Source organism: Canis aureus, chromosome 10, assembly GCF_053574225.1.
Source record: "Canis aureus isolate CA01 chromosome 10, VMU_Caureus_v.1.0, whole genome shotgun sequence".
In the NCBI taxonomy this organism is placed as follows: domain Eukaryota; kingdom Metazoa; phylum Chordata; class Mammalia; order Carnivora; family Canidae; genus Canis; species Canis aureus.
The window spans coordinates 3,154,945-3,168,387 of record NC_135620.1 but is presented as its reverse complement, the minus strand read 5'-3'; the positions used below and the strand labels follow the sequence as shown (position 1 = coordinate 3,168,387).

The 13,443-nt window shown below is 39.9% G+C and overlaps 1 protein-coding gene across 1 annotated transcript in view; it reads left to right on the top strand.

The window, feature by feature from the left end:
* The window catches only part of CANX (calnexin), a 32,853-nt gene that overhangs the window by 16,544 nt on the left and 2,866 nt on the right, over positions 1–13,443 (top strand). Inside the window, exons 3-14 of the mRNA XM_077911153.1 lie at positions 68–141; positions 845–903; positions 1,325–1,466; positions 2,016–2,097; positions 2,632–2,824; positions 5,165–5,354; positions 7,637–7,750; positions 8,033–8,189; positions 9,862–10,077; positions 10,775–10,894; positions 11,721–11,847; positions 12,030–12,109. Of these exons, the coding sequence (XP_077767279.1) occupies positions 68–141; positions 845–903; positions 1,325–1,466; positions 2,016–2,097; positions 2,632–2,824; positions 5,165–5,354; positions 7,637–7,750; positions 8,033–8,189; positions 9,862–10,077; positions 10,775–10,894; positions 11,721–11,847; positions 12,030–12,109 (1,554 nt within the window). The remainder of the gene's footprint in view (positions 1–67; positions 142–844; positions 904–1,324; positions 1,467–2,015; positions 2,098–2,631; positions 2,825–5,164; positions 5,355–7,636; positions 7,751–8,032; positions 8,190–9,861; positions 10,078–10,774; positions 10,895–11,720; positions 11,848–12,029; positions 12,110–13,443) is intronic.

Genomic DNA, 13,443 nt, shown 5'->3' with positions numbered 1-13,443 from the left:
ATAAATAAATAAATCTTTTAAAAAAAGAAAATTTCAATTCTTGAGTCATTTTTTTTATTTAACACAGGTCACCTATAAAGCTCCAGTTCCAACAGGGGAAGTGTATTTTGCTGATTCCTTTGACAGAGGAACTCTGTCAGGGTAAGCATTTCTAGGAAAAACTGCCTTAGAGGCATACTTCATGTAAATGTGATGGTGGATTCCTTTTTGGATAGGATTTTATAAAGTAAAATGCCTTAACTATTTTATGTCCCCACTGTTTGTGCTTATTTAGGAGAATTCAGAACATGTCCATTTAGAAAAGTTTTTAGAATATGTGGGTCTAATTTCCATTTCTCTTTACCCATTGACCCTATATGTCTTTTGAACTGAGAAATTTTTTTCTTTTGAGCCTTAAAAAAAAGTGGAAGGGTGACTGGGTGGCTCAGTTGGTTAAGCGTCTGACTCTTGGTTTCAGTTCAGGTCATGATCTCACAGTCATGGGATTGAGCCCCACGTTGGGCTCCACGCTCAGTACAGAGTCTGCTTCAGATTCTGTCTCTCCCTCCTCCCACTCGTGTGCTCACGCATGTGCTCGCGCTCTCTCTCAGTAAATAAAATGTTAAAAAAGCTGGAATTATTTCATGGGTTTGATAGTTTTTTTTTTTATCTCACAAACTCATGGGTTTGTGAGTTGAATACTATGTATTACTGTTTGTGTGGCAGATTTAAAAGTTGAAAGTAGAGTGGTTAAGTAAGCTAAGAAGAGCTGGGTAGATCCTGCTTTTGTTAGTATTTACATTGTTTTCTTTTTACAGACCAGTTATCATTTAAATCTTAATTTGGGGATTTGTCTTAATTACAGGTGGATTTTATCAAAAGCCAAGAAGGATGACACTGATGATGAAATTGCCAAATATGACGGTGAGAATTCCATTTGATTTACATAGAATAGCAGACTGAGGCTTCTTCACATGTGGTTTCCATAGCATCTCTTAAGGCTGGTTTGAAAGGAGTATGTATACAATTTAAGATTTTTCCTTGGAAGCTTTGCTGTGTATTCATAGGATTAGACATGTTGACTATTTTCCACCACAGGATAGTGGTGCTGCTGTCTGTTGGAAATGGAAGGTCTTTCTCAGTATTGATGAAGTGAATATGCTACAGGTCTTATAACTCATCACATGTGTGTGTGGTTAATAGGCTACTCTCATAGGTAAGTGAGATAGGTTAAAAATTTGCCAGTATGATAGACGTGTACAACTTGGAGTTTTGCTTGTTCCCATTTAAGGGCTATTCAAAGGTATAAGTAGGGAGTGGAATTATTTTTTCTGATGTCTTGCAGGAAAGTGGGAGGTAGATGAAATGAAGGAAACAAAGCTCCCAGGTGATAAAGGGCTTGTGTTGATGTCTCGGGCCAAGCATCATGCCATCTCTGCAAAACTCAACAAGCCCTTCCTGTTTGATACCAAGCCTCTCATTGTTCAGTGAGTGAAACGTATGCTTGATAGAAACATCCTAGATCTCAGGAAATTATTACTCTACTTTAAAAAATTATTAGAATAATTATATGTTACAGTAGTGGGGTTCGGGATATATTTAAGCATCCTATAATCTAGTATTTTTTTCCTGCCCAAAAGTCTTTTGAAACGATTGGCTAATTTTTCTCCTGATAGCAGATGATCAGGATTTTATAGTGTATACTGGGAATCTGCATAAGGTTTTGTTTTATTTTACTTATGTTTGGGGGGGTGGTTGAGTAACCATTGAAAAGCAATAGAAGATGAAGGGTGCCTGGCTGGCTGGGTTGGCAAAGCATGAGACTTGATCTTGGAGTTGTGAGTTGAGTCCCAGTTGGGTGTAGAAATTACTTTAAAAAAAAGTCTTCAAAAGCAATAGAAGATGGAATTTTTCTTAAGGATAAATGTATGACCTGTGTGATAAAACATGTGACCAAGATGGGGAGAGAGAAATAAATAAAGACATTTGACTTTTCAAGATGCCTTATGGTTTTCTGCTTTTCTCTTTGAAATCAGGTATGAGGTTAATTTCCAAAATGGAATAGAATGTGGTGGTGCCTATGTGAAACTGCTTTCCAAAACCCCCGAACTCAACCTGGTAGGTACTTCCTGTTACCTTATGTGGCCACCCACAGTTGTCTTTTAAGAATGTTAGAGAAAAGGAAAGAAAATCTTGTAAGACTTGGGAAAATGAAGACCTCTTCTGCTGTTGAAATATTTAGAGGATTGGGAACGTTGACTTTGACACTTCTTTGCTTTTTATTTAAAATGTGAATTTCAAAGCCATTTTGTCTTACCTCTGATTTCTGTTCTGTGTAATTTTTAGTTTTGGCAAATTTATTTCTTTGTTTTATGCGAGAAGCAGTAACTAAAGAAGATGCTAAATAACATGCATACTCTGATTTTTTTTTTTTTTAAAGCACTTTCATATATTCTCATGTAAAGTTTCCTGGTAATTTCTCGTTATTCCTTTCACTAGTATCTGTATAAACCTCATAAATGAATTAACTTTTTCTTTAATGTCCCCAAAATTTACTTGGGACTTTACTAGAGGAAGTAGCACACTTTGAGAGTTTGCCTTTGAATACCTTTGATTGAGTCGCTTAAAAATAATTCATTCTTGTTTCTGAAGGATCAGTTCCACGACAAGACCCCTTATACGATTATGTTTGGTCCAGATAAATGTGGAGAAGACTATAAACTGCACTTCATCTTCCGCCACAAAAACCCCAAAACAGGCGTATATGAAGAAAAGCATGCTAAGAGGCCAGATGCAGATCTGAAGACCTATTTTACTGACAAGAAAACACATCTTTATACATTAAGTAAGAAAACATAGTATTTGGGGGTACTCTGGCGCATACATTTATCACCCAATTTAAAGTTTATACATCCAGAAAAGACTCAGGCCTGCAGATACAGAGATTCTTAAGTCCTTGTTGACTTGATATCTTAGTGGTGAAAAGAACTTAATCTTTTTTTTTAAGGTTTTTTTTTTTTTTTTTTTTTTCAAGATTTTATTTATTTATTCCTGAGACATAGGCAGAGAAACAGGCTCCCTGCAAGAGCCCAATGCAGGACTCCACCCTGGATCCTGGGATCATGACCTTAGCCAAAGGCAGACGCTCAACCACTTAGCCACCCAGATGTCTCAAGAACTTAATTTCTCAACACTAAAAAAGCTGCTTTTCCCATAGGTTGAATTGAGAAGTGGGGTTTGAGATTTTGAAGAGTAAGCTTTTATGTGCCTAAAGAGCTTTGTTGGTTCCCCTCCTTTTCTCCCATTGTGTCTTTTTTTTTTTTTTTAATTAATTAATTATTTATTTATTTATGATAGTCACACAGAGAGAGAGAGAGAGAGGCAGAGACACAGGCAGAGGGAGAAGCAGGCTCCATACACTGGGAGCCTGACGTGGGATTCGATCCTGGGTCTCCAGGATCGCGCCCTGGGCCAAAGGCAGGCGCCAAACCGCTGCGCTACCCAGGGATCCCTCCCATTGTGTCTTATTGATGACATGTTAAATAATAGGACACAATAAAAATATTTGTACATTTTTTTTCAAATGATGTTTCCATTGAACTTTGGCTACTCCAATATCTAGACAGTTGAGTTTAATCATTTGGACATTGGAATGTGTTTTTTATTTTAATCTATTACTATTTTTAAAAGATTTATTTGTTTATTTTTGAGAGAGTGAGAGACCATGTGAGTGGGAGGAAGGGCAGAGAGAGAGAATGAGATAGGGATCCTTAAGCACACTCTTCACTGAGCGTTGGGCTCGAGACCAGGACCCAAGCTGGAGCCAAGAGCCAGCCACTTCACTGACCAAGCCACTGTGGGGCCCCTGGAATGTGTTCTTCACCTAAGTGAAGCTTTTCCTGCTGGTTTGAGCAAATACAGACATGCCGCTTTTCCTAAAGAATACAGTAATGTTTTTTTTCTTTATAACAAAAATACCTACTTCGTATAGAATTCAAAAGTTAGAAATAAGCAAGACAAAAGACATTTAAAATTATCTGAAGTATTATGTATTTGTCTGTGTGTGTAATTTCTTATTTAAAGTTGCATGTAGTAGAGGTGTCTGGGTGGCAGAGTTGGTTGAGCTCTTGATGTTGACTCAGGGCATGATCTTTGGGTGGTGGGATTGAGCCCTGTATCAGGCTCTGCATTCAGCGGGGAGTCTGCTTGAGGATTCTACTTTTCCCCCTCTCTGCTCACAGGCGCACATGAGCTTGCTTTCTCTCAGATAAACCTTTCAAAAAAAGTTGGACATGCTATATTTTATTTGCTGTCTTCACAAAAGTCTAAGAATCTCCCTGTGACAGTACATATCACTGATAATGTTGCTGGTCTTCATTATCACTGAAAACAGTGCATAGGCACTCCTTGCTTTCCCTAGTATTCTGGATGTGCTGGAACCTAGTCTGTTGCCTATGAGACATTTAGGTGTGGGATCCAGGCTTTACAGTAAGTCTCAATTTATATACGTTTGGTGTTTTAATATTTTTAATGTCCGTAAATGAAGTCTCTTTTTTTAAGTGAAGTCTCTTGACCTTTAAATTTTATGTATCATTTGTTTTAGTTTTAAAATCCAGAGGAGGGTAGCCCGGGTGGCTCAGTGGTTTAGTGCCACCTTCAGCCCAGGTTGTGGTCCTAGAGACTCGGGATCGAGTCCCATGTCGGGCTCCCTGCATGGAGCCTGCTTCTCTCTCTGCCTCTCTTTCTGTCTCTCTCATGAATAAGTAAATAAAATCTTAAAAAAAAAAAAAAAAATCCAGAGGAACTAGCACTTCCGATTTACAGATAAGGAAGAGAGAGTTAACTTACTTAAGGCTCCAAGACCATGTTCCTATTCTAGCACCCTGAGGTCATTACTCTATGCTTCATTTTCTTGTTTTTAAAGATTTTATTTGTTTATTCATGAGAGACACACATACACAGAAGCAGAAAGGAACAGACATAGGCAGAGGGAGAAGCAGGCTCCATGCAGGGAGCCTGATGTGGGACTCCATCCCGGGTCTCCAGGATCACACCCTGGGCTGAAGGTGGCACTAAACCACTGAGCCACCTGGGCTGCCCGGTTTTTTATTAGAAATATGATCTGTTGTGGTAGAGAGCTTGGGGAATTCACTTATTTTTTAAAATTGCTTTTAATTTTTTTCAGTCTTGAATCCAGATAATAGTTTTGAAATACTAGTGGACCAATCTATTGTGAATAGTGGAAATTTACTAAATGACATGACTCCTCCTGTAAATCCTTCACGTGAAATTGAGGACCCAGAAGACCAGAAGCCTGAGGATTGGGATGAAAGACCAAAAATACCAGATCCTGATGCTGTCAAACCAGATGACTGGTGAGTCTTTGCCGTGCAGCATTTCGTATCTTCCATATGGCTTAAACAACTGAATGTTGGCTAAGATCTCATAGTTTAAATAATTTATGATGTCATCTAAATGGTAGGAAAAATGGAGCCCACTATAGCTGAAAAGGGGCCATAGTGGTCATCTGGATTGCCTAACACCATTTCATAAGCCACAAAATGCTGAAATTGATGATAGAGTTTGCCTGTGGTAACATGGTTGGTTTGTAGCAGAACCTCTTTTGGCCTGGCCCTTCCACTGCTTCTATGAACTCACATTTAAAAGTCTTGATTTTTTTTTTTTTAAGATTTTATTTATTTGAGAGAGTATGTGTACATGCAGTAGTGGAGGGGGGAGGAGAGGAGGGGGAGGGAGAAGCAGACTTTTCACTGAGCTGAGAACCTAAACGGGTCTCTATCCCAGGACCCTGAGATCATGATCTGAGCTATCTAGGCACCCCTGAAAGTCTTGAAATTTTAATTTTCAATATGAAAAATAATATTTTTCCCATTTAAATTATACTCAAGACATATCTCTTCTGTATTGGGCATTGGAATACAAAGTCACAACAATACCAGCTGCCCACATGGCTCCCAGACCATTTGTGAGACAGGCATGCGTGTGGTGAGTAATTTAATAGTAGGTATTAGTAAATGATCAGAGCACCAGGTGTACCTGATCCAGGGGTGGTTTCTTGGAGCAGGGCAAGTCAAACTGAGACTTGGAAATGGGATAGGAGTTAACGAAATAGTGAAGATGGGAATTGGTATTCCCAGTTGAGGAGGAACAATGTGTACAAAAGGAGGAGGAGTGAGCTTGACATGTGTGAGTGAACTTGAAAATATACTGTGTAGCCTTTCTTGTAGGGTACAAATTGGAGAGTAATGGAATGTGAAAGTAGTCAGGGTTGTACTTTTGTTTATGGACATGTTTGAACTCCTATACAATGACTCTCAGAAATATCAGGAAGTGAAGAAAAGAATAAATTCTAGCTGATGTTTTTCCTTCCTCAAGAATGTGTGTTCCTGAACTTTTATGCTGCACTAGTGTAAACATTGAATTTATTTGTATATTTGTGAACATAGATCTGGACTCAGCCTATTTCAGTATCATACTCTTTAACTGGCTGTTTTATTTTGGGGGTGGGAGTGTCCCGCTGAATGTTAAGACCTCATGAAGTTAATTTAAAACAAGCATGGTTCAAAAAGAAGCATAATCCTGACGAAGGATAGAAGATGTTTTTGCTTACCAGTAAAGTGGCACTGTTTCACAGTAACTGCGTAAAACTTTGAAATTAGGTACTTCTTGATGAACTTTTATTTTAAGACTAATTGTTGGAGTTAAAATTTACATACTAAAAAAAAAAAATTTACATACTAAAATCCACCCTCTTAATTGGTACAATTCAGCAGTTTAGTATATGCACAGTATTGTGCAGCTGTCACCACTAATTCCAGAACAATTGTATCACCCAAAAAGAAATCCATACTCATTAAGCAGTTACTTCCTGTTCCCCCCTCCGCCTTGGCAATCACTAATTTTTCTGTCTCCATGGGTTGTCGATACTTTATTCTTTTTTCAAAGCACATAGTACTGCCACACTTTATCCGTTCCTCAGTTGACTGACATTTAGATTGTTTCCCTGTTTTGACAATGGCTATAAATAATGCTGGTATGAATACTCATTACAGGTTTTTGGGTAGTTCTACATTTTTATTGCTCTTGGAGTGGAATTGCTGGGTCATATGATAACTCTGTTTAACTTTTTGAGGAACTGCCAAACTTTTCCAAAGTGGCTATACTGTTTTATGTTCCCACTAGTGATATCATGAGAGTTCTGGTTTCTCCACATCCTTGCCAACATTTGTTTTTATCAGTCATTTTTCTTACAGCCATCCTAGTGGCTATGAAATGATATCTTATTGTGGCTTTGATTTGCATTTCCCTGATAGCTAACGATGTGTTAAACATCACTTCATGTGCTTATTAGCTAGCCATTTTTTAATCTTTGGAGAAATGTCTGTTCACATCCTTTGCCAGTGTTTAAGTCGGGTTGTCTTTCTTATTGAATTGTAAGAGCTTGCTATGTATTCCGAATGTTAGATCATTATCAGATGGATGAATTATTCTATTCTATTTTCTAGAAGGAATTATAGATTTTGATTAAGCATGACTTAAATATTTTCAGGTTGCCCTGTTTCAGATTCACAAAGTGGGATCACATTGTTATTCTTGGTCAGTGTTGTCATAACTAGCTTTTTCTTTTGTGTTTAAGGGATGAAGATGCCCCTGCTAAGATTCCAGATGAAGAAGCTACAAAGCCTGATGGCTGGTTAGATGATGAACCCGAATATGTACCTGATCCAGATGCAGAGAAGCCAGAGGATTGGTAAGAGCTTTTAAATTAACCTGCTTTTTTATTGTAGTAAAAGTTAATGATTAAATATAGCCATGTGCAACTTAAGTGTGTAGAGCTCAACACATTTAATTACCTGTTTGTCTTTAATGCATCTGTCATGAAAAACCCTTGTTACTGGAAATGCAGGAACAAGATGATACTCTAGTGTCACAGTATGACACTGAAAACATCACTGCAGGGTTTTAGGGGAGTCCTGCCATGGCCATCCTAGTCCTGTATCACAGAATCCACTTGTAATTTGTATCTCTACAGGGATGAAGATATGGATGGAGAATGGGAGGCTCCTCAGATCGCCAACCCTAAGTGTGAGTCGGCCCCTGGGTGTGGTGTCTGGCAGCGACCTATGATTGACAACCCTAATTATAAGGGCAAATGGAAGCCTCCCATGATTGACAATCCTAACTACCAGGTTTGTGCCTTTTGATGGTTGGGTTGCCTCATTGATCTGTTTGGATAGAAGTTTTGTCTATAGTGAGGCTGCATGGTTGATACTGTATTCAAACTAATGAGTTAAAAACAAACTTCAAGGGTGCCTAGGTGGCTCAGTCAGTTGAGATTCCAGCTCTTGATCTCAGCTCAGGTCTCAAGAGTCAGGGTCATGAGTTCAAGCCCCACACTGGGCTCCATGCTGGGCATGGAGTCTATTAAAAAAAAAAAAAACTTCAGAATCCAGAGAGAGCCTATATGTTAAGTATTGAAAAATAAACCTAGGGACTGGAAAGAGCTTTCCTAATTGCTTTGTAACTTGCGTTTAAAAACAGAAAAGAGGGATCCCTGGGTGGCTCAGTGGTTTGGTGCCTGCCTTCGGCCCAGGGCATGATCCTGGAGTCCCTGGATTGAGTTCTGCTTTGGGCTCCCAGCATGGAGCCTGCTTCTCCCTCTGCCTGTGTCTCTGCTTCTCTGTGTGTGTGTGTGTCTCATGAATAAATAAAATCTTAAATAAAAACAAAAACAGAAAAGAAAAATGGAAAGCTTGGGATTTGGGCACCCTGCTGTCATGTGGTAGGAGTGTTGCAGCCTCTGGATCCAAACTGGCAACCCATGGGTTAGGGTGGCTAGAGTGTGGAGACGGGACGGGGCTCCCTAACCACAAGTCTGCTCAGTACTTCACTCAATATCTCTGTAAAAAAAGACTGTGATGTGCAAATGAAACTCTAGGAATACAGATGGTGATGTTAGAATGCTGCAACTTTGCTGCAGATTTAAGCACTCAGACCCTGGTCTCTTTGATTTCTATCCTAGTCAAATGATTAGTCATCATTAATTTCCACTTTGTCCCCCTTTATCTTATTTTTTTTTAAATGTTTATTTCAGAAGCAGAGAGAGTGTATGTGTGAGGGGGAGAGGGAGAGTGTTAAGCCTACTCCTCTCTGAGCATGGAGCCTGATATGAGGCTCAATCTGAAGGCTCTGAGATTATAACCTTAGCCCAAAATCAAGAGTCAGATGCTCAACCAACTGAGCCACCCAGGCATTCCTGTCCCCCTTTAAAATGTGAATATCAGTTGTGTCTCTGTGCATACACTACTGTATGCTTTTCTGTTTGTAAGTGTATTTTTGGTTGTGTAGTCAAGCAATAAGATAAATTAAAATTGCCTTTTAATTAAAACCACCCTTTAGCTGTTCTATGGATAGCCATTTGGGTGGATTGCTATTTTTTATTTGAGAGTCATTGCTGCAGTGATCACCCTTGTGCATGTCTGGGTATATGTGGTAACTATTCCTCTAGCTAGTTATCAAGAAGTACAGTTGCTGGTTGAAGGTCATGTACATTGCAAATTGCCACCGAGCAAGTCTGTACTTGTTCAAGGCTGTTTGTTGATAAGAGTCTGTTGGAATGTGCCCAGCAGAGTGAGGTGTGGGTTTGGGTCAAGGTCATTGCTGAGGTTAGAAATTGAAAGTAGTTAGGAGTCCAGACATCTTCATCATTTTCTCCCTAGTACTCAGTAACATTTACAAAGTCAGGATGTGCTTTCATTGGTCATGCAGGATTCATCTTAATTCTTACTTAGATTGATCATACATTTGTGTTGTTCATTAACTGAAATGATTTTTGGAAATACATTTTTTTTTTTTCTCCAGGGAATCTGGAAACCCCGGAAGATACCAAATCCGGATTTCTTTGAAGATCTGGAACCTTTCAAAATGACTCCTTTTAGCGCTATTGGTTTGGAACTGTGGTCTATGACCTCAGACATTTTTTTTGACAACTTTATTGTTTGTGGGGATCGAAGAGTAGTTGATGATTGGGCCAATGATGGATGGGGTCTGAAGAAAGCAGCTGATGGGGCTGCCGAGGTTCGTGCTCACTTCTTCTTAGGCATTTGTGACTGATATTGCGGGTGACAAATTGTTCCTTTTGTGGCAGGCTCTCTTCCTAGCATTTATCTTTTCCTTTATTTGAGAATATTGGCATAAGATGCATGACCAGATGCCTGCTAAAGACAAAATACTGGGTGTTTGGACATTATTTCATTGGTCTAATGTAGTGGATTTAGCTGCCCTATTTAGTGTTGTATGTAGGGGTTTTTTTGTTTTTGTTTTGTTTTTTAATTAACATGCTAAAATATGTTTAACAAAATTTGCCACTTAGGGTATTTTAATGTACTCTTAAATGTTGAGTCTTAGTTTACCAGTACATGCAGTTTTCACATAATTGGCCACATATCAGAGCTGTGAGTCAGAGAGCTGGAGACGTTGAGATCAAGAAATTCTTCATTCACTGGCCCTGAGGTTAAGGGGGCCTCTAGCAGGCAATTAAGAAACCTGCTCTCAGATCTGTGAAAGGGAAATCACCTTGATGAGAAGAGTGGGGGTAGGGGGAAGAGAGACTTTTCTCTTACTTCCTTTTTATGTTGTATGAATATGTTGGCTTGAACTTTTTGACAAAGGAGGAGCCTGAGCAGTGCCATGTGGAAATTGAACAGTGGAATAGTGCAGACTACATTTGGTGTCAAAACCAAAGACCTGAAGTCTGTCCTGTCCTGTTTTTCAGCCAGGTGTGGTGGGGCAGATGATTGAGGCAGCTGAGGAGCGCCCGTGGCTCTGGGTGGTCTACGTTTTGACCGTAGCTCTGCCCGTGTTTCTTGTTATCCTCTTCTGCTGCTCTGGAAAGGTATGGGTTTTTCTGTTATATTAGCATAACTAAGATCTATTGCCAGAGGTTTTCTTAATAATGACTGGGCCACATCTGAAACCTTATTCACTGCTCTCAGTGGCCATTTATTGTGCCCAGATGGGAGTAGGATTTACAGCTCTTTGGTTTCTAGTAGTATTTAAGCCTGCTGTATTACTCTTCCTAATATTTGGTAGCAGCTTTCTGGAAAACAAAACTAAAAAACCCAACAACTTAGATACAAAACCAGCCATCTGGGCCCAAACCAGCTTTTCCTTCTGTCATAGGGGCACTTTATAATTCGGTCTTTGATGTTTTTCATTATTCATTCTTCCTTCAGCCTCATCCCTGTCCTCCCCACAAAAATACATGTGGGGATAATCCAGCCTTATTTTTGTTTTTCTTATTTAGTCTCTGTTGTATACAATCCGAAAACCAGGGAAGAAAATTTTGTTTAGGCACTCTCCTATTAAGTGAGGATTATGTTCACCTTGCATTCAGTATGTTTTGTAACGTGATTCCCAAAGTTCCTTTTTCAGCCTTCTCCCCCACCACTATTCTGTGTGTGTGTGCCTCGGTCATCCTGGCTGTTTATATCTGCATATTCTTGCCTAACTCCTTTGTTCTGACTGTATCTTCTGCCTTTGAAACACACATATGCTTACTAAAGAGAAAGCTTTTGGGGGCAGAAATCCTGTCTTGACATTTTTATTTATCTATGCTAGTATATGGCCTTGTACAGAACTTTGCTTGTAGGCATTCCGTAATTACAATGTAGTACCTAAAAATGTGAACAAAATGTTTGCACTTTGGGGGAATATTCCAGAAACAGTCAAGTCCTGTGGAGTATAAGAAGACAGACGCTCCTCAGCCAGATGTGAAGGAGGAGGAAGAAGAAAAGGAAGAGGAAAAGGACAAGGGCGATGAGGAGGAGGAGGGCGAAGAAAAACTTGGTAAGAAGTAGACCCCAGAATATCTGTTTAAGCCATGGCCCTGAGGTGTTTAAGACTCAGAAGCAAGTTACAATAAAGATTGCCCTAGACTCTCAGAGGTGTGTTCTAATGCAGATGGTCTGATTATCAAAAACAAGTACAATGTTTTGCTCAGTTGGTTGTACTTTTGATTTCTGTCTCAGAAGAGAAGCAAAAAAGTGATGCTGAAGAAGATGGCGGCACTGCCAGTCAAGAGGAGGACGATAGGAAACCTAAGGCAGAGGTAATAGAAAAGGGAAGTAATGTTTTCTAGCTCAAGCAGCTCAGGCAAAGGTGCATTTGAGTAGGGGTGTATTTTCCTAGGGTCATTTTCATTGGCCGTGGCAGTTAAAAAAAGCCTGCTAGAATTAATTTTGTGAAAGTGGAATTCTTAGCAATACAGGTACACGTATTCTTGGATAATTTTAAACTACGTTTGAATCTCAGAAGCATTTTTCTGTGCTGCAGATGTTTTCTGGAATAAGCAGAAGGTTTCAGGGAAAAACCAATCAAATGTTTGTGGAGATGGGAACTTCAGGTTATTATTCAACACATCTGTCTCCCACCTCCCCCCCCCCTCCTCGCTGTGCCCTGAAAAAATATATTTCCTTCCCTGGTGGTCTAGTGGTTGGGGGGGTGAGGTGGGAAGTATTTCTTGAACAATGATTTCATTGTATTCTGAAATTTTTGTCCCTGTTGCTCATGGATTTGTTCATTTAACTAGTATTTATGGAGTGCCCATCATGGGCCACACATTGTCAGTGAACAAGACAAAGATACCCTTCCTTTGGGGAGCGTAAATTCCAAGGGGAAGAAAGAGACAATAAGCAATAGTCGTTATAAAGAAGTAGTAAATGAGTATCAGTGTGTTAGGAAGCGATAGGTCCTGAAAAATGAAAGTAGGACAGGAAAAGATACTGGAAGTATGGGAGGTGAGATGGGTTGCAACGTTTGAGATGGTGGGCCTTGTTGAAGAGAGAAAAGGACTTTGCCATGGAGGTGTCCATAAGAGGAATAAATCCTGGCACTGAGAATGGCCAGGACAGGGGTCTGAAGTAGTAGTCTAGAAGACCAGTCTGGCCAGTAGAGAAGGGGATGGAGAAAAGGAGGTCGAGGAAGGCTCCAGATTAGGGGGGTCTCTGAGGCCATGGTGTGGGCTTGGCTTTTCCTCCTCATGAAATGGGCAGCCATTGCTGGTTTTGGGGCACAGGAGTGACAGGATCTGATTACACTGGCTGCTGTGTTTTCTGCAGACCAGGGAGAATCAACGAGACTTGTTAGGAGGTTGCTGTGATAATGCAGGCAAGATATGGTGGCTCGGAGCAGAGTGATAGGAGAGGAGAGGATGAGAACTCATTGGACTTCTAGGTCCATAGGACTGTGAGGGAAAGAGAATAATCTACACCTTTCTTGAAGTCTTTTTCCAAGCACTACTTTGTTTCGGTCTGCTCTTCCCTGGAAAACCCTACCCAATTGCCATTCCACCTTCTACAGCTGCCCCAGCATCGGTAAAGGTCAATGGTGTTTATATTTCCTATGGCTATATTCAGTCTCAGCTACAATGTAGTTTCAGCTAGA